This window comes from Zootoca vivipara, chromosome 7 (genome assembly GCF_965207765.1).
Source record: "Zootoca vivipara chromosome 7, rZooViv2.hap1.1, whole genome shotgun sequence".
NCBI lineage: Eukaryota > Metazoa > Chordata > Lepidosauria > Squamata > Lacertidae > Zootoca > Zootoca vivipara.
Window position 1 is genome coordinate 38,478,736 of NC_142590.1, and position 24,156 is coordinate 38,502,891.

At 44.2% G+C, this 24,156-nt stretch overlaps 2 protein-coding genes across 2 annotated transcripts; one reads left to right on the top strand and one right to left on the bottom strand.

The window, feature by feature from the left end:
- The first annotated feature begins 1,052 nt into the window (after positions 1 to 1,052).
- On the top strand, positions 1,053 to 14,120 carry LOC118088947 (tetratricopeptide repeat protein 22). The gene is made up of 7 exons (XM_060276877.2): positions 1,053 to 1,798; positions 5,547 to 5,602; positions 8,523 to 8,638; positions 8,940 to 9,058; positions 10,870 to 11,031; positions 11,787 to 11,939; positions 13,256 to 14,120. Exons 1-7 carry the CDS (start codon positions 1,238 to 1,240, stop codon positions 13,784 to 13,786), a joined length of 1,698 nt encoding a protein of 565 aa, XP_060132860.2. The 5' UTR covers positions 1,053 to 1,237; the 3' UTR covers positions 13,787 to 14,120.
- Positions 14,121 to 15,115: 995 nt separating this feature from the next.
- Positions 15,116 to 20,821, bottom strand: LOC118079447 (lanosterol synthase). Its single transcript, XM_060277465.2, has 6 exons — positions 20,721 to 20,821; positions 19,761 to 19,826; positions 17,603 to 17,683; positions 17,093 to 17,263; positions 16,150 to 16,228; positions 15,116 to 15,295 (listed from the first exon to the last, which is right to left on the bottom strand). Exons 1-6 carry the CDS (start codon positions 20,816 to 20,818, stop codon positions 15,116 to 15,118), a joined length of 675 nt encoding a protein of 224 aa, XP_060133448.2. The 5' UTR covers positions 20,819 to 20,821.
- Positions 20,822 to 24,156: the final 3,335 nt, after the last annotated feature.

Sequence of the window (24,156 nt, forward strand, 5' to 3'; positions counted from 1 at the left end):
TAGGGAAAAGAAAAGCAGTGCATTTTTTCTTAAAAAAATGTTATGGGGTACTCTCATTTTCCTCCTCCTATTGAAATACTGCTCCTCAGTGAGGCCAAACTTAGATTCACAAAATGTTTAGGGGTATGCGTACCCCCAGAAAAAAAGCACTGGTGAAAAGTAAAGGTAAAGGACCCCTGGATGGTTAAGTCCAGTCAAAGGTGACTATGGAGTGCGGCACTCATCTCGCTTCCAGGCCAAGGGAGCTCGCGGTCGTCCATAGACAGCTTTCTGGGTCATGTGGCCAGCATGACTAAGCCGCTTCTGGCCATGACGGAAGCCAGAGCACATGGAAATGCTGCTTACCTTCCTGGCGCAGTGGTACCTATTTATCTTCTTGCACTGGCATGATTTCAAATGGCTAGGTTGGCAGAAGCTGAGACAAAGCAACGGGAGCTCACCCCGTCATGCAGATTTGAACTGCGGGCCTTCCGATGGGCAAGTCCAAGAGGCTCAGTATTTTCGAATCTCCACTGTGTCTCATTTCCAAAAGGAAACTGTTCAGCGGAGGCGGCCCAAGGCCCGCGCCCCCCGCGTGCCTCCGGATAGCGGCCTGAAGCCGCTCAACAGCTGAGAGGCGCAGTGGAGGTGACCCCAGGCAGCACCGGGGGGCGGCGGGCGGCGGGCAGGCTGGCCAGCGCCCCCTCCATTTTGGCACCCTAGGCAGCTGCCTAGTTCACCTTGATGGATGCACCGGCCCTGAATGTGGTTTGTACTAGGTTGCATCCCACTCCACTCCAAACTGGACATTCTAAACCTTTTCTCGTAATGGGTAGGCATTATGGGTAGCTGGGATGAAGCACAATTTGCTCTCCCTGCTGCTAGCCTTTTGAAAGGCATGGTAATAATGTATAGCCTTCTAGGACCTGGAGCTTTTTCCTTTGTTGACAAATGAAGGGCTGCTTGAGTAGTTCTTGTCTCTGCTTTCTGTGATTCACTGACCAAATGAGAACCCTGAACCAGCAGGTTGGCTGTGGAATGACAAGCGTTTTATTTTGCTCCTCCCTTTGCAGACTTCATGTGAATCAGCTAAACCAGAAATACAGGTAGAGAAAGAGGTGGAGGATTTCTAAAGGCAAACACCCTGACAGAACAGTAAAAAAACAAACAAAAACACCACGTCTTGAATGGAAAAATAACAGGGGAAAGTAGCTGTTTGAGAGAGCCTGGAGTGGTTGATACTCTTTCCAACGTGAAAATGGAAGAAGCCGAGGTGGGCATTGATACTCTCATTGATGAGATGGATTATATCCCAGGTCACTTTCACTTAGATATGAATTTGAACTTTGAGTCTTCTTCACCTATGAATTTCCAAGGGAGAGACTTGAAGCTGAAACGAGAGAGCCTAACCTATGAGCTAGAGCTCGAAACTGGCTCGCAACAGTATGCCATCAGAAACCTCCTTGGGGTCTTTTCTTTCTACCTGGAAGAAGTGGAGCAAGCCAAGGAGATTTTCCTCTGCATCTCTCAGGAGGACCCTGAGAATCTGAACACTTGGGCCAACCTCGCCTACGTTTATGATAGGCTGAACAACGAGCAAGAAGAGGCTAGGTGCACCGAAAGACTCTCCCTCTTAATGGGCTTGGATTCAGAAGACCACAAGCTGCAAGGGGACCCCCAGCTCAGAGCAGCCCGTTGCTTGGCTGAGCAGGGCTATGCTTATGCCTTCGATGTTGGGCTGGTGAACGAAGAAGAGAAGATGGAGAAACTGACCGCAGGCCTCACTCTCTACGGCAAGGCTCTTGCTTATGGAAAGCAGGTAGGCAGGCTGTTTTACCTTCTGATGTCACTTGCCATTCAATGGGTCATTCGTTGTAAGAGGGATACTAGCCAATACACACGCACACCCTTTTTCCTTTTCTGTTTCAGAAGGTGCACCGTACCCATCTGTTGTCTAGAAATGTTTGAGAAGTGTGGGTGCTGCATGAGTTGTTGTTGTTATTTATTTATTGCTTTTATTTCCCAGCTTTTTCTCCAAAGAGCTCAAGACGGCCTCCGTGGTCTCCCCCTTGTCATTTAATCCGCACAACAACCCTGTGAGGCAGGTTAGGCATCTTAGCTGTTGATCTCTGTAGGGAAATGTGCTTGTTCATACAGCAGCAATTGCATATACAGTTAGCTTGCTAGGCTTATTATTATTATTATTATTATTATTATCATTATTATTATTATTATTACAAAAAAACCCTCAGGGAGCTGAGCCAGGCCAAAGGAAAGCTCTTCTCATTAAGAACCACTGCTTCATTTAAACAACTTGTAGCCTTCAAACACCTAATCAGGGCCGGCCCAACGCAAGGCTGGGTGGCGCAGGGCACCAGGGCACCGGGCTGCCAGGGGGGCGCTGCGCTGCTGAGCCTGTGGCAGCCGCGCTACACGCTGCGCTCAGACAGCCACGCTGGGAAACGGGGGGGGGAGGGATCTTCGCACCACGGTGCCAGGGCGCCAGATATGCCCTGGTGCCTTGCACGTGTGTGGTTAATAACCATCCTGTTAGGAAAAAGTTGCTGCAATATATCAGACCCTGAGTCTTTGCAGCAGATGAAATGCCCATACCGTAGAATGGCTTGCACATGTGTCACAACCAGCCCGCGATAGTTTTCTGGGGCATTGCTCAGTCACATCTGGTTACAGCAACAGCTGCCAGCCGGGGCAATGAATTCTGCTACCCTTGTTCATCACCATGAAGCTGACACACAGGTACAAGTCACGGCATGACACTGCATCAGAGCTTCAGGTTCTTTTGAAAATGTAACTTCATCATCACAGGGAAAGGTTGGAGGAACTCAGCTGTAATCACCTCATTATTCTGCACTCGAAAATAATATGTTTAGAATTCTACCCCTCTAGTGACTCATTTTTTTGGTTGGTCATGTCATGTTTTATGATATGCGTGTACAATTTTCGTAACAAGGGGGGGGGAAATCTTTTCAAAAAAGAAGGCTGGAGGAACATGAGCAGGTTGGAGGACTGGAAACAGCTATGGTCACTGGTGGAGGTGGGGCTTGTTTTGGTATCCTCCCAGATGGGAGGAGCATGCTGCCACAGGGGAGGGGTAAATTTAAACAAGGCTTCTGTAACTGGGTGCAACCTTGATCATTTTTTTAAAAATAAAATAAATCTAAGATGCTTTAGACATGTGGCTTTAAGAAAGATCCAGACATAACCAAGGATGAGGCCAATTCAAATATTTTATTTTGAATGTTCAAACCTATTAGAGAAGTGGTTGCAGTGCTCACAAACACGTCCCTGAACAGCCTGGGCTCAAATCACAAACCCTCTGCACCAATTTCTAACACTATCCAGTTTTCTGATTAGATGCTTTTACAATATTCTGGACTACTTGGCTCAAGCTGAACAAACAAAGGTGCAACCTTTTGCACACCCAGTTTATCATCCCCTCCAGCAACAGACAACAGGGAAAATACAGGTGGCTGAACTGGAGCACAGTTTGTCAAAGCAAAATGTTTGCACTGAGGGGCAGGGCTATATTTATGTTTAAACTACAACTGTGCAGAGTCCAAACTTCTTAAGACATTAGAGAAAGCAGCAGTGGGGTGGGGGGGCACACATCAAACTAACCATACTAGTAACTACAAAAATGTTTTAGAAAATAATTGCCACCTTGAGTCACATAAAAATGTTGCTATTCTATCTGTTTTGCTCAGAGCTTCTTGTAGCTAGAACCTGTTTCCTGTTACTCATGGCTGCCCAATTAAATAAATCTTAGCTAATTAGTATGAGTTGTTTATTGACCAATCAACCAATCAATCAATCAATATTCAATTGAATGTGAGTCAATGTGCATATATCAGCATATATACAGACACACAGAGAGACAAGAAAAAGAATATGTTTTCTGGATTGTTCTCCTTGGAATTAATTGCACTGATATCAGTAGGATTTACTTCTAGAAATGAAAGAATTGGTCAGTTTTTATTTCTCTTAGTTCCCCATTTTCCCAGTCTTAAGTTCATTTCATCACATTCCTGCATCAGTTTGTGAATTTCTTGTCACCATTTAATGTGCATCTCGCCTAATAGGGACACAGGTGGTGCTGTGGGTTAAACCACAGAGCCTAGGGCTTGCTGATCAGAAGGTCAGCGGTTCGAATCCCTGTGACAGGGTGAGTTCCTGTTGCTCGGTCCCAGCTCCTGCCAACCTAGCAGTTCGAAAGCACGTCAAAGTGCAAGTAGATAAAGAGGAACCGCTACAGCGGGAAGGTAAACGGCGTTTCCATATGCTGCTCTGGTTCGCCAGAAGCGGCTTTGTCATGCTGGCCACATGACCTGGAAGCTGTATGCCGGCTCCCTTGGCCAATAATGTGAGATGAGCGCCGCAACCCCAGAGTCAGTCACAACTGGACCTTATGGTCAGGGGTCCCTTCACCTTTACCTCCTAATATGCATTACATTATAATATTACATTATTACAAATATTACATTATTGACCATGGCGAGGACAGGAGTAGCTGCCAAAGTCCTTGATTTAATGGAGCTACTGGTGTTCAGCACACTCCTGAAGGCACCTGAGGCCATCACCTTAGAGAAGCTAAGCAGGTGGCTGGTTGGGTGGCCACTGCTTGGGAACCACATGAATACCACCTTGGATTCCAAAACCGAAGAAGGGTGGAAAATAAACAGAAAGCAATGATATTTAAAAATGTATTTGCAATTGACTTCCAGGCATCCCTTTACCCTGGTCTTTTTGTTTTTTATTTTATGTTACTATACATACTTTTCTCCTCTATTCTCCTTTTGTTCCTTTTTTTGTGCCTTTCATGTATCCGCTAAGAGGTTGGTTTTTTCTATTTGTTTTTTTTATATTGTTTAAATGAATTCCAATTTTTCCCCAAATCATCTTCTTTTACACCTTTTATCCTCCCTGCCCTAATTGTTAAATTTTGATAGTTTATCAATTTTTCTACCCAATCCTCTTTTTTTGGTACTATTTTACTTTTCCAGTTCCTTGCAATTAGTGTTCTGCCGGCAGCCGTTGCGTGCATTATTAATGTTCTATCATTGGCCTTTATCTCGGGGGGGGGGGGGGAGAAAATAAAGGAGAAAATCATATGTTATTTTTTTGTTTCTGTATATATATATATATATATATATATACACAGTCAGATGGAAGAATAACATGATTCCAGTGTTAAATTGTGATTAATATATGATGTATATATGTATTTATATTTATATATGATTTATCTATAATTTAATTATGAATTATTACGATTTATTATGATTTATTTATATTTGGGTTTAATTTTTTGTTTCTTTATTTTTTCTGTCTATATTTTGTAATTATCATTTCGCTATTTTATTATTAGGCCAATTATTTTTATTTACCACTAGTGTTTCGTTAGTGTTGTTTTTGTTTAACGTTTTATTCTGTTTATGTGTTTTCATTTTGTAAATGCATTTTAATTTCAATAAAGTTATTTTTTTAAAAAATGTATTTGCAGGGAGGCAAATACTGCTTTTCTAAGAACTTCTCTCTCCCTCTTTCAGATCCCTTTGGAGGAGAAACGAAGCTGGTACTTCACTATGGCCACCCTGCACATCAGGTGAGGCAAGAATCCAGGATGAAAAGCCACCTCAATGGAAACAGAAACAAGATTGGCTCTGAGGGGCAAGTCTAGAACTTTTTGTGAAAGAATCCACTTAGGGCTTATCCATATTTACTTTTTGACCCATGCTTTCTTGGGCAAAGGTCTGTGCTTCCCCAGTTGCTGTCTGAGTGCTTTTTCAAAAAATTAACCCGATGCTTTCCCCAGGAAAACCCAATATTTACTGCTGAATTAGAGCAAATGGTAGGGTCCTGAAGTTTTTGAGCTATTTTTAATGAAATTTGCCAAAATCTACACTACCAACGTGGGCTGCCATATGTCTGGATTTTCCCGGACATTTCAGCAATTTTGACTTAAGTCTGGGAAATTCTGGACGCGCGGCAGCCCTAGCAAATGGCAACTCATGTTTTCTACGGATTGCCGTTTGCTCCAACTCCAGTGAGTTTCGTGGCTGAGTGGCCCAACTAGACATCACTGCATCAGATTCCTAGCATGCTTCTTAATCATAAATTCTGCCATCGCCAGACTTGGATCAGAGGCATGGTCCTACGATGTCCTATTCCCCTTTTGTTTTGTTTTTTGTTTAGTCGTGTCCGACTCTTCGTGACCCCATGGACCATAGCACGCCAGGCACTCCTGTCTTCCACTGCCTCCCGCAGTTTGGTCAAACTCATGTTCATACTCATGTTCGTATTCCCCTACCCTGGCTAAAATTGGTCTCACAAGGGACGAGTTGAAGGTAGTGGGGGAGCTATTCAGATGAGGAAAGCAGCATTAGAAAAGAGGCACCAGGTTGGCAAAGGCCACTATACCACACAAGATCTTCTGGGGTGAGTTTACGCCAAACATGACACGAAGCATATCACTTTCAATCGCAAAAAGAAAGGGGGAAGGGCATGTTCAGGAGGGGCAATTGTTGGCTCTGCCCCCGGCACAGCCCAAGTCCCTAGCCTGCATCCCTAGTCGCCAAAGCCGGGTGCAGGCTAGGATCCAGGAAGGGCACCGCTGTTCCAGTTCCCTCGATGGAGCCCAGTGAAGCCTCTGCCGTCCCGCAACGCCGCTGCACCAAGAGGGGTGAGTGGACTTTCCAGCAATAAATAAATAAATCAAAAATCACCCATCACCTGCTATTAGCCCTGGAAGGAAAATTACTTACCTGGAAATAACCCCCACTGAAGTTGTTGTTGTTTAGTCTTTTAGTCGTGTCCGACTCTTCGTGACCCCATGGACCATAGCACGCCAGGCACTCCTGTCTTCCACTGCCTCCCGCAGTTTGGTCAAACTCATGTTCGTAGCTTCGAGAACACTGTCCAACCATCTTGTCCTCTGACGTCCCCTTCTCCTTGTGCCCTCCATCTTTCCCAACATCAGGGTCTTTTCCAGGGAGTCTTCTCTTCTCATGAGGTGGCCAAAGTATTGGAGCCTCAGCTTCACGATCTGTCCTTCCAGTGAGCACTCAGGGTGGATTTCCTTAAGAATGGATAGGTTTGATCTTCTTGCAGTCCATGGGACTCTCAAGAGTCTCCTCCAGCACCATAATTCAAAAGCATCAATTCTTTGGCGATCAGCCTTCTTTATAGTCCAGCTCTCACTTCCATACATCACTCCTGGGAAAACCATAGCTTTAACTATACGGACCTTTGTAGGCAAGGTGATGTCTCTGCTTTTTAAGATGCTGTCTAGGTTTGTCATTGCTTTTCTCCCAAGAAGCAGGCGTCTTTTAATTTCGTGACTGCTGTCACCATCTGCAGTGATCAAGGAGCCCAAGAAAGTAAAATATCTCACTGTCTCCATTTCTTCCCCTTCTATTTGCCAGGAGGTGATGGGACCAGTGGCCATGATCATGGTTTTTTTGATGTTGAGCTTCAGACCATATTTTGCGCTCTCCTCTTTCACAGTATCCTACTGAAGTAGGACTTACTTATTAGCCCTGGAAGGAAAGTTACTTACCTGGAAATAACCACCACTGAAGTAGGACTTACTTCTTTGTAGATGTGTATATTGCACTATTATTGCTGATAGTGTATATTGCACTATTATTAGAGTTAAGCAGCTGTGGATTAGGGCCTAATTTATCAGTACTACAGTCTTAGAACCACCACAGTGCATAGGAAAATACTGATTTTGAATGAACAGAAGTACTGTTGTTAAGGCTAGGTTTACTTCTGCTATGTTTCTTGTTGGCTGTATTTCATATACTATCTTGGTAGGCACCTTACACCCTACAGAACTATGAACCTATCAGCATTAGATCAAAGACAACCACAGAGACTTTGATCTGCGCTCTTTCCTCCCTTATGTTACACCAAAAGGGTTTTTGTTACAAAATCAGAGATAAATCAATTGTCGTGGAAAGCATAGTGTCAGCAATGTAGACACATGAAAATTAGAAAGGACAAAGAACAACGCTTTGTAGAAAGACTTGCCAAAGCATCATTCATTACTGTATAAGGCACAACATTTGGCAAGTTTTAAAACCAAGATGCGCCTTAATCCTTCCCTCTCCAGCTATGACCACTCCCAAAGCTGTTTCCCATGCTGCAGCTAGCCTAGAAAAAAAAGCCTTCTTTGTTTTCTTCACTTCTCACTTCCCTCTGTGCCCCCCCCCATTTACATGATTTTCACCTGTGCCCCCCCCCCCCCGGAGTATCCTGGGGACCCCCAGAGAGCCATATGGCCCCCAGTTGAGGAAACGCTTCTCTAAGGAGTATTTTGCAGCAGGTGGTGGTTATTTTAGGGAACTATATATTGCATTTTATGTCTTTTGTATTTTATATTCACTCTGTTTTGAAACATTGCTGCCAAACCCATTGGATGGGGGTAAAACAGTGGCATTTGGAATAAATCACTTGCTTGCCAGTTTTAGAGCTCTGTATATGCAGAACAACAAATCACAATAGCCTTTTTCTCTCTTCAGGTTGGATGCGATGTGGATGAACAAGGGCAATGCTGAGGAAAAAAGGTTGCCAGCCTTCAACAGAACCTTGATTTTGCTTCAGCAAGTCCTGAAGTGCTCCAGTCTACATTACAGAGGTAGGAGAAGTCACTTGCATGATCGAAAACATGTAATTACATGTGCAGTTCACGCATGCAGCTCTGCATCCTGCAAGATTGTTGCAACCCAGATGTGTGTAATTGGGCTCTTCAGCTCAGCTAGCAGAAGTTCTACTGAGGCTGTGGTCTTCGTCGCTGCAACATCCATGCCCAGTGAGGCAAACTATTCCTTATTTTCACAAGTGGTTTGTTTCATCAGCTGGGAAACCTCAGTGCTTGGTTTAAGCTGGCATAAAACGTTCCTTGCCCTGCTTTCAATTCTGTCCTCCTTCTCTTCTAGCCTTGGCCTGGTGCTATCTTGGGATATTGTTTGAAAGGAAAGACTCCTTCTCAGCTACCCCTATGGCTATTCATGACTGTGGGTACTCTGGGACAGATCCCCTTGACTGCTTTGGAAAAGTAGGTTTATATATTGTTACAAGTTTTGAGGGGGGGGTCTGTCTGAATGATACCGTGGGCCCCCCTTCCAGTTCTTGGGATCCTGTACTGTATCTGGGGGGATAGAATGTACTGGCACTGTGGGTTAAACCACTGAGCCTAGGGCTTGCCGATCAGAAGGTCGGCGGTTGCTTGGTCTCTGCTCCTGCCAACCTAGCAGTTCGAAAGCACGTCAAAGTGCAAGTAGATAAATAGGTACCACTACAGCAGGAAGGTAAACGGCATTTCCGTGTGCTGCTCTGGTTTGCCAGAAGCGGCTTTGTCATGCTGGCCACATGACCTGGAAGCTGTACCCTTTACCTTTACCTTTATAAGAACAAGCTTTCCAAACCAGTTCCTTTGTCAGGCTAATGGCTTTGCCTGGCTAGTTAAGGACCATGATTTAGCATAATCAAATAAGTTGCTCTGTGCCATAAAACAAATGGTGAGATTTTCCCCATACAGCCCTCACCCAGCTGCAGGGCTGGATTAACCATTAAGCAAAATGCGGGGGGGGGGGGGCAACACAGGATTTTTCCATTGATGGATTTTTAACATTAATAGTCACAAATTGCTCAGCTGAGCTTCCATTTTCTCAGCTGAAGTATAACAAAAATCCCAACAGAACAACTATGCAACAAGGCAGGTTGGGTGCCTTATTTCTACTAAGTTTAGAATCAGATGTGTTGCGTAAGGTTAGTTTTCAGGATCTGATCAGAGACTTTGCAATTTAAAAAAGTAGGAGGAAAGGTTGTCAAATATAAAGTGGAAGTATACAAAAATAAACATCGTTTTCTACCTTGCTGTGGGTTTTGTTTCATTTTGAAAAATAAAATGTTACTTTACTGTTGATTATTGTTTATATTTTGAATAAGATACTGTATATATGGAGGCCCCAAAATCTTTTAAGTGCTCTTAGAGCCTCTAAATCGGGTCAGCAACCTTTTCCAGCCGTGGGCCGGTCCACCGTCCCTCAGACCATGTGGTGGGCCGAACTATATTTTTTTTGGGGGGGGGGGAATGAACTAATTCCTATGCCCCACAAATAACCCAGAAATGCATTTTAAATAAAAGGACACATTCTACTCATGTAAAAACATGCTGATTCCCGGACCGTCCATGGGCCGGATTGGGCCGCATCCGGTCCCGGGGCCTTAGGTTGCCTACCCCTGCTCTAAATTATCTTAATCTGGCCTGCCCAACTGCTAGCAGAACAATAGCCAGAGTGGGTGGAGATGCAAAGCTGAAGCTAGAAGCTACAGAGAGAGGTGTATTTGCTTGTGCTGGATCCAAAGCTGTGGCCAGTGGAGAAGCAAGATCTGTTGGAGTGTTAATGCTGTGAGTGTTTCAAGTGGTGCTAATTATAATTAAGGATAATGCGGGTGTATTATAAAACAAAGATCCCTTTTACTCAAGTCTCAGTTTTACCCTTGTGGAGAGGAGGATGGAGACAAAACTAGAATTAGTTGACTCTGGCTGTACCTATTGTGGCCTCCCTGTCTTTTCCAAAGGGTGCCAGCCACCACTTGCTTATGAGTAGATATATATAAGGCAGTGCTGTAAGTGATGGAAGGGAAGAGATGCCCTCCTTTGCTCATTTCCTTCTCATCCAGAGCAAGGTGCCATCTCAATTCATGTCCTCACACACTCCAGTCTTTCCAAAGGGCATAATGTACAATGGTGGCCAAGCTGAATGTTGACACATAAATTTCTCCTTTCATTGCCCATCGTTCAACAGAGCAAGGAGAAGTTCACTAATGGAACAATGTATTGTGTATTTGTTTGTTTTTAAGGCAATAGCGATAGCTAGAGAACACCCACTTGTGCTGAACCGCCTAGCAAAAATCTTCCACTTCCTTGGCAAGCAAGAGATGGCAATGGCAGTCTGCAACATGGCCTTAGATGTGCTGCCAGATCCAGTACTTAACTGGCAGGCATATTGCATGCGCGCCAAGGTATGGAATTCTCCTTTAAAAACAAGGAGGTTGTCTGTCAGCATTGTGCTTCCTGAAAAGCCATTAATGCAGCTGCCTTTCTGGTCAGCATCAATTATTTTGGTTTAACTGCATAAACAAAAAGTCTCTTCTTGTAACTTCTCCTAATGAGGGCACTGCTTAAATTCCAGTGCTACCAATTCTGTTAGAACATATGAACCTGCCTTGGTCCATCTAGCTTAGTAATATCTGTGTCTATTTGATATAAGCTGTTTATTTTAAAGTTATTGTGACTTTTTTTGTATTGGATCAGATTGTTATTAAGTGTGCAATCTTTGTTGTCCATTTTGTTACTTCTTCAGCTTGTAAACCACCTTGTTTATAGTAATAGAGAAAGGTGGTATACAAATTGAAAGTGAAATGAAGGGCAGTACCTGGCAGAGGCAGTAATTTACTGATTTAGACTCTGAACTTAATGGGCTTATGGGAGGGGGCTTTAGATGGCCATACACATTACTTCACTTACTTCCATATGTGGTGAGTCAGCCTTGCTGTGTCTGAGGCCTCCCCTTCTCATTCTGAGGAATGGGGGGGGGGGTCCCACACTTCAGCCCCAAAGTCCTGCCTGTCCTTGATGGTACCTCCGGGTCTTTCCAAGCTCTGACCCCTGAGACCCTTTTAACAAGAGAAGTTGGGGAATAAAGAACAGTCATACAAACTAATGTGCAAGGAGGGGAGGGCAGAGTCAAATTGGTTTAACAGCTCTTTGTTTTTAGATGCTGCTTAAACTATATTTGCGTGATTTGGATCGTGTGAAGGTGGGCCTGGGAGGAATGCCAGACCAGAGAAACCTCTCTGATGCCAAAGCTGATCTCGAGAATGTCATGAAGGTGCATCCATGTCTGAAGACTTACCTTGACCTAGGCCAGGTGAGTGAAAGCAACCACCTTGTCCAGACATAGTCATTGTCTTCACTTTATTTTATCTGTATGATAATAAAAGTGTTGCTGCTCATTCAGGCTTTTAACAGGACTAAGGCTGCAATCTTAATTTCAGTAACTTGGAAGCGAGCCCCATTTGAATCCAGTAGGGGTTTTTTTTGAGTAAACATTGTTAGGATTGCAGTTTTTAATTATTTAATTCTAGAGTGTTGATTCTAGAGAGATTTCAGAAATGTAATCAGAATGTAATGAGAGTGTATCCATTTTTAACCAAGAGTAACATATGGGGAAGTTCCTGTGTGTGCATGGATCTCTGAAGGGATGAGCAATATTCTGAACTTTCAGCCCAACTTTCTGCTCTGGTTCTATTTGGAGTGACTCACCCATAAGCCAGGTGCTTGGGAGGAAGCCTTGTTGAAGTGGCTATAGTTTGTGAACCTTTTGTTCCCTTCTCTAATATAATACATTAATTTAATAGAAAGCTCCTGCCTAGCAGCCTACTTAACCAACTCAAGGTGCCAATGGTGTTGACCTATGTAAAGCCCTGAAGTTGCCCTGGAATAGCTTTGTCTCTGTGGGGTGTACTCTCTCTCTCTCTCTCTCTCTCTCTCTCTCTCTCTCTCTCTCTCGCTCTCTCTCTCGCTCTCTCTCAATAGAAACTTGCCCATTCTGAGGAGGAAATGCTTTGAGATAAAAAATGAAGAGCTGAATGCCACTGAGGTCCTGTTTTAGTTTCTTTAATAATTTATCATAGACTGTTACTATGAAGCCCTTCCCAGAGGCCAACACACAGCCTCACTCTACAAACTTTTAAGAAAGGGAGGGGAAACATATGGCCCTCCATATGTTGCTGGACTACAACTCCCATCATGCCTCATCATTGGCCATTGCTGGCAGGAAATGCAGTCCAACAACTACAGGAGTGCCACAGGTCGCCCCCCCCCCCGTGCTTTAAGAGAAAGTACAAGATCAGGCATCCCCAAACTCGGCCCTCCAGCTTTTTTGGGACTACAATTCCCACCATCCCTGACCACTGGTCCTGTTAGCTAGGGATGATGGGAGTTGTAGTCCCAAAACAGCTGGAAGGCCCAAGTTTGGGGAGGCCTGTACAAGATATTCAAGAAAGTTTTTTTGTGATTCATTAACATTATATTAAAATTTTATTTTCTGGCAGATATTCAACAATGAACATTTATAGATTTGTTTTCTGGAAGCTGGAAGCCATCTTTGTTCTTTTGACATGTTTTTAAAATAAATACTGAGTGTTCCTCCTTTCCCTCCCTGCCCATCCACTGCTCTTCTAGGTATGTTACTACATGGGAGTAGATGCCATGCAGGAACTTTTACTTGTAGATGAAAATGCTGTGAACAATGCCCTCGTGTTCTTTGCTAAAGCCATGGAATTAGAGCTGGGAAATGTTTTGCCTGAAATCCAGCTGCTGAGGGGGAAATGCCTTCGGATAAAAAATGAAGACCTGAATGCCATGGAATGCTTCAAGCAGGCAATAGAGCTGGATGATGTGGGTTCTGTTTACACAGAGAGCTTCCGTTGCTTAATGGAAATGCTGCTTGCCTTGTTCAGTCAGAAGAGGATAAATACAGAGATGCTGATGAAGGAAGTAGAGTTGTGGGTGAAAAAGGCGGAGGAGAAATATCCCAAACAGCGAGTGCAGCAGGAGCTTAGGCTGGTGTGTCGCCACTACACCGCTGAGGTGCTTGAGCTCTCCAAAGCCATGGTGGCCAGAGGGAAGACTGAGCTGGTGAAAATGCTCTTTGAGACCATGAAGTGTGACTTTAACAAAGGTAGACGGAATGAACGCTCGCTCTCCTTCTGAATGGGTGGTTTGCTTTTCAGCCACATGGCATAGCAAAAGGTTTAGCTCTCCCCATAGTTTGTGGAAAGAATTATGATAAAAACTATATAATAAAATGTGATGCTTTCTAGAGCACCCACCAAGTATTAGTCTCCATATACATGGAGGAGTCGAGGTATGTGTGCTCATATTAAAAAATGAGTGTGCTTATTTTTCCCCAAAGCAAAACATTAAACAAGCACAAAACGTTTACACTATGTATGTATGTATGCATAGCACACAGAAGCAGGTCAACGGGAGATAAAATACACCTTACCTGCTTCTCAGTAATAAATGAAGGCTAAAACTCTGATAACATTTTACATGTATCATTTCTCAACCATCAAAACTTAATGTGACCAGATATTGATGCTTATGTCCTTGCTTTGGATATAGACATTCATTTAACTTAATTGTAGCAACCTAGGGATGTGCTCTTCCCTTTGGAAGAAAACCACCACCATCACCCCGTATGTTTCACTTAATGAAAAAGAGATATAATAGCAGAAGTTTATTTAGATTTTTTTAAAAAACAAGTTAAGAATATGTGTGCACCTGTTTGGTTTTGTCTGTTGAAAATATAGAATGAAAATCTCCAAATTCACAATTTTTTTGTGGTTAGGTATGTTTTACATTTTCTGCACCTTCCTTTGAATCAATGGTTATCTTCACTTATCATGTGGGCTTCTTGCTAGGCCACATATTGAACTCATAGAATGGATTAATTCTGAATGGATTGTGGGGGTCACATTTCCAGAGCAAATCATTAAAATCACCAGATAAGTTTACAGTACAGTCATATTCAGAATGACATATTCAGTAACTTATTTACTGATCTTATCAAGTATGCAACCCGTGGGTACCAACTCCCTGAGGCCCCGCGTGGCTGAGCACCTACAAAATACCCCATGAAGAGGACGGGCACCCAAACATTTCAGTGCCCAGGCCATAGTGCTGCTATTCTGAGATGTACTCACTGCATTTAAATAATGAATTTCTTGCGGGACTCTCCGAATAGCCAACACCTGTTGATTCATGCTTGGACATTAGGTCATGTGATAGTTTAAGCTATTCCTGGCCAACAAGACATGTTGTTGAAATCAGTTAGCCTGGCAAGGAAAAGATAGTATCTCAATTGTCAATACGCCCTTCATTCTGATCTTACAGGGATGTTTCAAGTGGCATTATAATTCATGTGGCATTATAATAAAAGAAAAACAGCACATGCTACACAGCAAATATCAACCAAGAGAGAACTGGGTGATGTTGAGAAGGATGAAACCCTCAGGGATGATGACAGTGCACCTGTGCTCAGCACCCTCCATTCTGACTCTGCTCTGAATGCACAGATCCATTCTTCAGGAGTTCTTTAGCGACAGGGCTGCTGGGATATAGCCGGGTAAAGCGGGCAAGTGCAAAGATAGGGAAGATGATTCGGTAGGCATTGTAATGCAGAGTACCAGATTTGTAGAATGCTCCAGCGATGTCACCCTGAGGAGAGGCAAGAGAAATTCCTGAACAACCTACATGCAGTCTTCTGCCCTGATTTCACGGTGATTAAATTCCATTTGAGAACCCAGTTGTATGATCACTGTAACCTCTTTTAAGAGCAACTGTCACATACAGTACCACCGAGCTTTTGTTTGGCAAACAAGACTCTGGAAGCAGGAAGCAGAGACCAGAGCCAATTAAAATGCAGGAAAAGCAACTAAAGACATTGTGGCATCTCAGGCCGAATATCAAAATGGTTCCATGATTAAAAAAATAAAAGAATCAACTGGCCGTCTACAGCTTTTGAAGGGCACCCCTCTGACCTGCCACATGTATGTAACAGTAGGGCCAGCTGTGTCCTGTGCTCTGATACCACACAAACTCAATCCCAATGGCACATTTCAATGCCACAGCAGTAACAGGTAGCTGCACTTGGGTGCCTAAGGCAACAGAATACTTCCCACAGGAACATCAGAGTGTCCGATTGAGGGCGAATATGGGAAGCACTTGTAAGAGCTCACCTGCCAATGCCACACAGGTGTCCATGTGTGCCCACAATACATTGCAGCCATCTATGAGAAGCATCTTTATGACCGCAATGATGCCAATGAGAGTACACACTGATCTGGGTCATTCTGTAAGTGAGGGGTGGATAACCTTCGATCCTCCAAATATTGCTGACCCCCCACACTCTGAGGACTTGTTGGGAAATGCTCTGCGTTCATTCATTCATTTTATGTGTATTTGGAGGACATGATCCTTTCCATAGGTGGCTGAAATATACTGTTTCTGTCAACCTTGAAATTATATTGCTATGAGGATATTTGATTAAGAAATTAAAAGTTGTAACACACCTGAGGCCACTCCCCAATCGATGTCTGTCTGTCAATCAAAACTTGTATTCCTCTTTCCAGAACCCGAACATCAGGATATCTGCAAAGCCACACGAATACTGGTCATTCCGTTCTGTTATCAGCACCCAGTTGAGGGCTGGTGGCTGGAGCGAGGGGAAAGCCTGTCAGTTTTCTTCTGGGGAGAAGCTTATATGACCACAATTTCTTTTTAAAAGAAAGAAAAAAAACCCTCATGGGTTCCCAGGATTCTCTAGGGAAAGTCATGTGCTTTAAAGGTACACAGCTCACTGCTTTTGGGTGCTGATAGCTCCATTTCCCATGACTAGCCTGCTTTGGCTAACAGGCCCAGAACAAATTTATGCGAGTGATGCAGTGCACTCATAGTGTATGGATAATGGATTTTTTGTGGGAAAGTCTTTGGAGGAAATGGACTTGGGGCAGATCAGCCCAACCAAAGATACTTCCAGAAAGAAGCACCTCTTGTGATGGAGGATTAGGCTGCATACACACCATAGGTTTAGAGCAAATCACTTCCTGCAAAGAATCCTGGGAACTGCAGCTCTGTGAAGGATAAAGTACAGTTCCCAGGATTCTCTAGGGAAAGTCATGTGCTTTAAAGGTACACAGCTTACTGCTTTTGGGTGCTGGTAGCTCCATTTCCCATGACTAGCCTGCTTTGGCTAACAGCCCCAGAAGAAATTTATGCGAGTGATGCAGTGCACTCATAGTGTATGGATAATGTTTTTGGTTTTTTTGTGTGAAAAAGTCTTTGGAGGAAATGGACTTGGGGCAGATCAGCCCCCTCTCGCCAAAGCCCCATGAACTTAGAAGCATGGTTCTTTAGCACACCTTAATTGGTTTGTCTAACTGCTGCAGAAACCACTTGGCCAAAAGCAGACAGAAGCCTTTTCTAAGGTAGGTAACTGCCAGCTTCTGTGCTTACCTAACAGCCATTAGCCCCAACAGAGCCCAAGAGGTTTGGTGGATCTGGGATACGGTGTGCTGAATATATTTGCGAAACCTGTAGGATTCAAATTCCTCTCCCCAGCCACCGTCTTCCATTTGCTTGGAGACTAAGAATTCACAGGCTTTGGTCACTTCCTTGCATGCCTCCCTAGAAAACATGAGAGGAGAAAGAAGGGGAAAAACAGCCCATGAGATGCCTCATTGGGTTTTGTTCCACTGTTGGCCTTGACTGCACCCCCCCCCCCAAAATTGTGCACACTTACCTGCAGGTAAGACCCACTAAGTTCAGTTGGATTTACTTCTGAGAAAGCATGCATAGGGGCTGGAGCTGTCAATATTATATGCACATGACTCCCCCGAATTTGATATTTTGGGTGGAGGAGCCTTACGATCTTTCCACTTCACCACCCTGAAGCTAAGCTCCATCAAGGGCTCCCAGCAGAGCAACATTCATACTAATCTTCTATCCGAAAGGCTGCTTACTCACCCACCACGGTAGATGAATCCCATACATGCAAATGCCTCGAGTCCAAACCAGGTGCCATATGTGAAGCATACGCCCCATCGCCTGTCAGGGAGGGGAAAACCCATCAGCCGCTGAATGAATGATACAGAGACAAATGACAGACTACAACCTTTGAGCATGCCCTTCCATTCACTGTTTCATAGAATCAGAGTTGGAAGGGACCATGAGGGTCATCTAGTCCAACCCCCTTGCAATGCGGGAATCTTTTGAGTCTCATGTTCCTAGTCAAAGTCAGAATCTCTTATAACTTTTTATTTTATTTTTTTCTTGTTGTACATTTAACTAGATCTAATTTATATAACCAGTTATTTTACTTCAATCAATAACCTTTATTAGGCATCAGTTGTTTTTTCTTCTTCTTGTACATTTAACTAGATCTAATTTATATAACCAGTTATTTTACTTACTGGTTGTAGATCTAAGGGTGTGAATTTTCATGACGATTCATGAAGGGATCGGTATGGGATCAGTACACAATGTTACTGACAAAAGGATCCCCATCCCTCCCCCCCATTTTAAAACACCAGCATGTTTTCCCTCTAAGCCTAATGATAATGTGAAGGTTTGTGCAACTACCTTATGCAGACACATCATTAGAACACTGCTCATCTGAATGGTCACAAAATCCTGCCTCAGAACAGGCATAGATTTACTGTTGCCGCTGATGCCTAGATATTGGTACTACATTTTAGGCTGCTGGTTTCAAATCACTCCTCAGACAGGCTAACATCAGTTATTTGTTGTGAAGAAGACCTCTAACTGCCAACTTAGCTGTCACATGCTGAATTTGCCCATTTCATGCATCAGGGTTAAGTCTGATCCGGCTCGCATTGTTCATTTAGGATCTCATTACCTCAAAAAAGAGGCTGCATACTCATCTTTTCTTTCCAGTGCATAGAGTTAGGCTGTAGCGCACCCCTCCACAGTGGGAAGGCAATTCCGTGCATTCATGAGAAACCCCATTCCTTGCTTGTGTTTTACCCTCCATCCCAAAATAGTTTCATATTTGTAGAACATATCAAAAGAGCAAGCTGCCACCAGTGCCAATGCAGATAAACAGGACTGTGCCTGAGTAAAGGGTCACCTCAAGACACAGGTCAACCAAACTGAGACACACACACACACACACACACACACACACACACACAACACACACCCGGCCTGAATCTATGCCTTCTGGACAATCTTCTACCAAAACCCCTTTACCGGGGTTCCCTTCATCCCGCCAGATGAAGGCGGTGATGCACCATTTCACCCCCTAAGAAACAGACCAGACATCCCCAAACTTCGGCCCTCCAGATGTTTTGGACTACAATTCCCATCCTCCCTGACCACTGGTTCTGTTAGCTAGGGATCATGGGAGTTGTAGGCCAAAACATCTGAAGGGCCGCAGTTTGGGGATGCCTGAAATAGACCCCAAATTCATCTTCAAATTCACCTTAGCCACTGAAAGTTGTGACAATTGCTATGAGAAGACAAAACCACCAAATGGGCCCAATTAGTCTGCTTCCTGGCCCTGAAAACGGTGGCCGATTATCTCCTCAGCAAGGTCCTCCATACACATTGCCCACTTACCTCAAAGGCAATGCCAATTTTTAGGGTGGGCAGGATGATCAGCTGCCAACTATGTTGCTGGCTCCCACTCCAGATGGCTTAAATACTCCAGCAGAGGACTGGAGTGAACCCTCAGTATCTCTCTCTGCTGCTGAAGCTCCACTGTTGGGCCAATTTATATTTTAAAAATTGACAGGCTTTCCCATCATCCCCTCTGGTCAGTTGAGGAAAACAATTGGCCTGCCCCACCCAAGTCCCCCGAGGGGTTGCACTGGGCCACAATCATAGTCCGTATCAACATAGGACAGCTGACTGTCAACTACTGTACACTACAAGTGGTCCGCAGCACTTCCTCTACTAGGATGACACACCAGCTGAAACAATGGAACAGCGTGTTGCATTAGCTAGTTCTCTCAAACTGCTATGTAGGAAAGACATTCAAAAGGTGAAGGTTTCCACTGCTCAGTCAGCAAGTCATTCTTTCAGAACGCTATGTATGCATTCAGAAACTCCGCCAATCAGTGCCGCAGTCAAGTTCAGTGTGGGATATTTGTAAGCCACTCACCCTAACCAGGAGCCATCAGCTTTCTGCATTTTACGACAAAACTGCAAAGCCTTACTTAGAGTATCACTGGGAAGAAAAACAAAGGGGTCTTACATTTCAAGCTAAACAGCTTCTGGATGAGAGAATAATTAAGGCAAGCTCCTTGTAACAATGGCATTCAGTAACCTAAAGAAGCCTTCCACTTTTTCAGAACTTGGTCCCACCCAAAACATTCATTTTGTGGCCTACTTCTTAATGTTTTAACAACGTTTGTGTTGCTATTGTGACCCGCCTTAGAGGAGGCTGTGATCCAGTAGTGGTTCCTCCCAGCCTCCCAGGTGATGGCTACTGGTAATTAAGATCAAGAGTGTTCATCATCAGTCTTTGTTTAAACCACCAGCAGCAACTTTACATAAGTATCACTTCTATGTTGGAAATAACATGTATGCTGTAAGTTACATGTACATATACATTTTCCAGAGGGGTAGCTGTGCTGGTTTGCTGCAGCAAAAACAACTAAGAGTCTTGTGCCACCTTAAAGCCTAACACATTTTATTGTGGCAAAAGTTTTTTATGGACTGGAGTACCCTTCAGATGTACCGCGTGGTCATTAGTTGGCAGGTATTTAAGCGGATGGAGGTATATGTATATATTTTAAATAATGACTGGAGTTGCAATCAAATATCAAAAAAATACAGTCTTTGACAAATTCAACTCCTGAACTCTTAACATGGAATAGTCTATTAGAATATAGAATTCAAGACTATAGAACAGGCATCCCCAAACTTCGGCCCTCCCGATGTTTTGGACTACAATTCCCATCATCCCTGACCACTGGTCCTCTTAGTTAGGGATCATGGGAGTTGTAGGCCAAAACATCTGGAGGGCCGCAGTTTGGGGATGCCTGCTATAGAAGATGAATATCATGATGTAACAATAACATCCTTCTCAGCTTCTGAGGATCTCACCCCAGACCTTTACCTGATTTCATCTTCCCGGTGATTTGGGAATCTTTTCCCAAAATGTTTCAATCCCTGCATTATGGATGAAGTGCATTCTGTATAGGTGTGGTCTATCATACAGTCAGCTGAAAAACATAAAGTATTTTACTTTATGTTTCAAGATGGTTTACAGATTTATAAAATCCTTGAAAATATCCTTTAAAACGGAGCCAAAACCTAGCAGTTTAAACAGCAGGAAGAGGGAAAAAAACTCTATAAAAGCAACAGCCACCAAAAGCTTATCAGGAAAACAGGCCATGCATTTTGTGCAGAGGACTATCAGCGAGAGCCTTCCTTGTCTAGATCAGGGGTGGCCAAGCTGCATCCAGAGGGTCACATACAGACCTCAGCCTATTTTTAGAAGCACAGGAAGAGCCAGAAGGGAGATGAAGATGGTGGTGGAGGTGAAACAGATGGGGCGATGTGAGAGGAAATCCCTTTGCAAGCAAACAGTTGAGAACCCTGCAAGAATTATTGGTCTCTCCCCAAGCAGCCTGCTGGGCACGGAGCAAAAGAGAGAGAGGAAGATAAAAGGGTGTGGCAAAAGGAGGGAGAGATGGCTCTGGCCACACTCACTGCTGACATGCAGTTCACAGCAGAATGCCCTCAAGGGAAAGTGTCCCCCCCCCCCTTGAAGGCTGTCATCCTGGGAGAGGTGGCTTCTAAAATAGACCCATGTGGTGTAGCTGAAAACCAATTAACTTGAACTAGGCCCATAGACTCATTGGCAGCCACTAAACACTACTTTGATGTTTAGACAAGTAGCTTGCTTCGCCCACAAAGGTTGAGTTCTGCAGGTCCATGCATAAAGTTAGGAACTCCCAGAACCAGCCTCCACCCCCCCCCCAATTTTATGAATTTTGCTTCCTTCCTAAAGCCCAGTAAGCACTTGCCCATCTCTGAGAAGCTGCGTAAGCCCAAATTCACAGCTGTGCATTTATTTATTTCTACCCAGCCACACAAAGCTGTGATTGTGTAAGTAAAATGAGAGTAAGACGTGAGTTACTGTGCATTATTGGCTCCCTCCTATCGTCTAGTGCAGGCATCCCCAAACCGCGGCCCTCCAGATGTTTTGGCCTACAACTCCCATGATCCCTAGCTAACAGGACCAGTGGTCGGGAAAGATGGGAATTGTAGTCCAAAACATCTGGAGGGCCAAAGTTTGGGGATTCCTGGTCTGGAGGCATGCTGTGCCATTGTGAGCCAGTCACAGTTTGCAGACCACCTTCAAAGCCAGAGCCAATCTGCAAGGATTTGTAAAGAACCACAGGACACAAACAAGGGACTCTGCACAGCACAGCCTTGGTACCTTGCTATCCTGCACCGTTTATCTTTATTGGGATGCACTGCCACCCACATAATAGCCAAAAAAGAACATGTGTGATGTGAGGAGACCATTGATTTCTAGCTAACTTTGTGTACCTGTTGCTCATTTGGGTTCTGAAATATACTCGGAGTCGAGAGTGAGTTTCATGCTCTTTATTCAGCTCATATTCATCAAGGAGAAGAAGAGAAGACGAATGGCTCTTTTCCCAAAACCATCTGCTTATATACATTATTTACACAATGGGCCTTGCGTGATTGGCTACTTCAGGGCTACACCTGTGGGCCAATTATATTGTGGATTGACTTCTGCCTGCAGCCTGATTGGCTGCTCCTACAGGCCAATCAGGTAGCAGATTCACTTCTGCCAGCCGCCTGATTGGCTGCTCCAGCAGGCCAATCAGGTTGCGGATTCACTTCCACCTGGAGTTGGATTGGGTAGCTCCTGCTGATTCTGAATCCTATTGTTCTAGGATTCAGCTCAGTACATAACAGGTTCCATGTTCAGAGCCACATGGACTGTCCGTATCACGTCATCTTTGTTCTGCCTATTCCAGAAACCAACCACCAGCCTGCCTTAGAACATCTCTCCTATCAGCACCTGCAGTGGACTCTGACAACGTGAACAATTGCCAAGGTCCTATGGCCAAAACAAACTGCCTTCAAACATGTGACTTCAGTTCATGGTCTCTAGCCCCAAAACTATGAAATAGGCCTTGCTTGTAAAGATGACCAGAATTCACAAAAGATTCCCATTTAAGTTGTTCTGATATCAAGGCTGTGTTCTTACCATATAACTCCGTGCAGTTCATTATCTCCAGTAGCCTACTCCCTCGTCTGGTTTCATAAGCAGCAAAACCGCCATCAGAATTTCTCATGCTCAGAATCTGCAAAAAAGTACAAGTGGGATGGGGGAGGGGGAGAGGGTTTAAGAACAGGCATGGTGTTCCTTGTCCTACTTGCAGAGGCACATGACTGGTCACTCCTGCACAACCCCACAAGCCACTCCTGTGCCCCTTTCACGCTTGCCTTTTTTTACAAACTAAAAAACCCCCCAAATGTTACAGAGACCCTTGATCATTTTAGTTGCCCCTTTCTACCCAAGTGCTTTGATTCCTGCTGTTTCAGGCTTTGCCACAAGCACCAAATGCAATTCAGGCGCCATTCCACCCGGCTACAATGCTGTGTAAAATCAGAGCCTGTGCTCTTGACAAACCAATCTCTTTATTTTAAGTGGCGCTCAACAAAAGGAGAGTGGCTCTCTGTACATATATGTAGTCGTGCCAGTTGGCCCTCTCTCACCATATTAGGCCAATGGAGAACTCGGTGGATGGGGAGATTCTGTTGTTCTAGCAAACCCTAGAAAGTGCCCTTGCTCATCACGACTATGATGAGGATTCCAGGACAAAATTTGCTAATTTGCACTATTTCTACCAAATGTGATTTATCTCCAAATTACCAGTGTAGGGAAAGAGATTAACTCATTATGTATTTGACTTCAAATTGATTACCGTAAGTAACGTGTAAGGATGCAATAGCTGCTTTCTAAAGAGCAAGATCAACAGTCCATCTGTTCTCAACCCTAACGCCCAGTGAGCTTTCGATCCAGCTTACTGGGGGAGATTGCTCTCAGTCCCACTACATTGCATCCCTTTACCTGAGCTTCAGGAACTCAAACTTTAAGACTGATCATCCTTCACAGAGGATAAAATGCTGCCATAGGGACACTTCCACCAATTCTCTTAGCCTACGGCCCCACAAAACTCAGCACTATTACTGAATGCTAGATGACTTCAGTCTTCCCACAATAGCTTCCTCCTGCCTGCTTCCCATTTTCTCTTCTGGGCTTTCCCCCTTCTCACCACGTTGACAGCATCAAAGAGGCGCTGAGGTGCCACATGATCTTCTATGAAGGGGCATTTTTCCTCCAGCAGCATCAGTGTCCTCATGGCCTCAGCAGTGCAGTCAGACACTATCCAGTCATTCTCTCGAGTGCTGAAGGGGAATCCACCCTGGTAATTGAAGTGAATACATTAGGACTCCATTGGCAGCTGCCAGTGTAGAGGCATCTCCTCCCAAGCAATGCCCAAGAA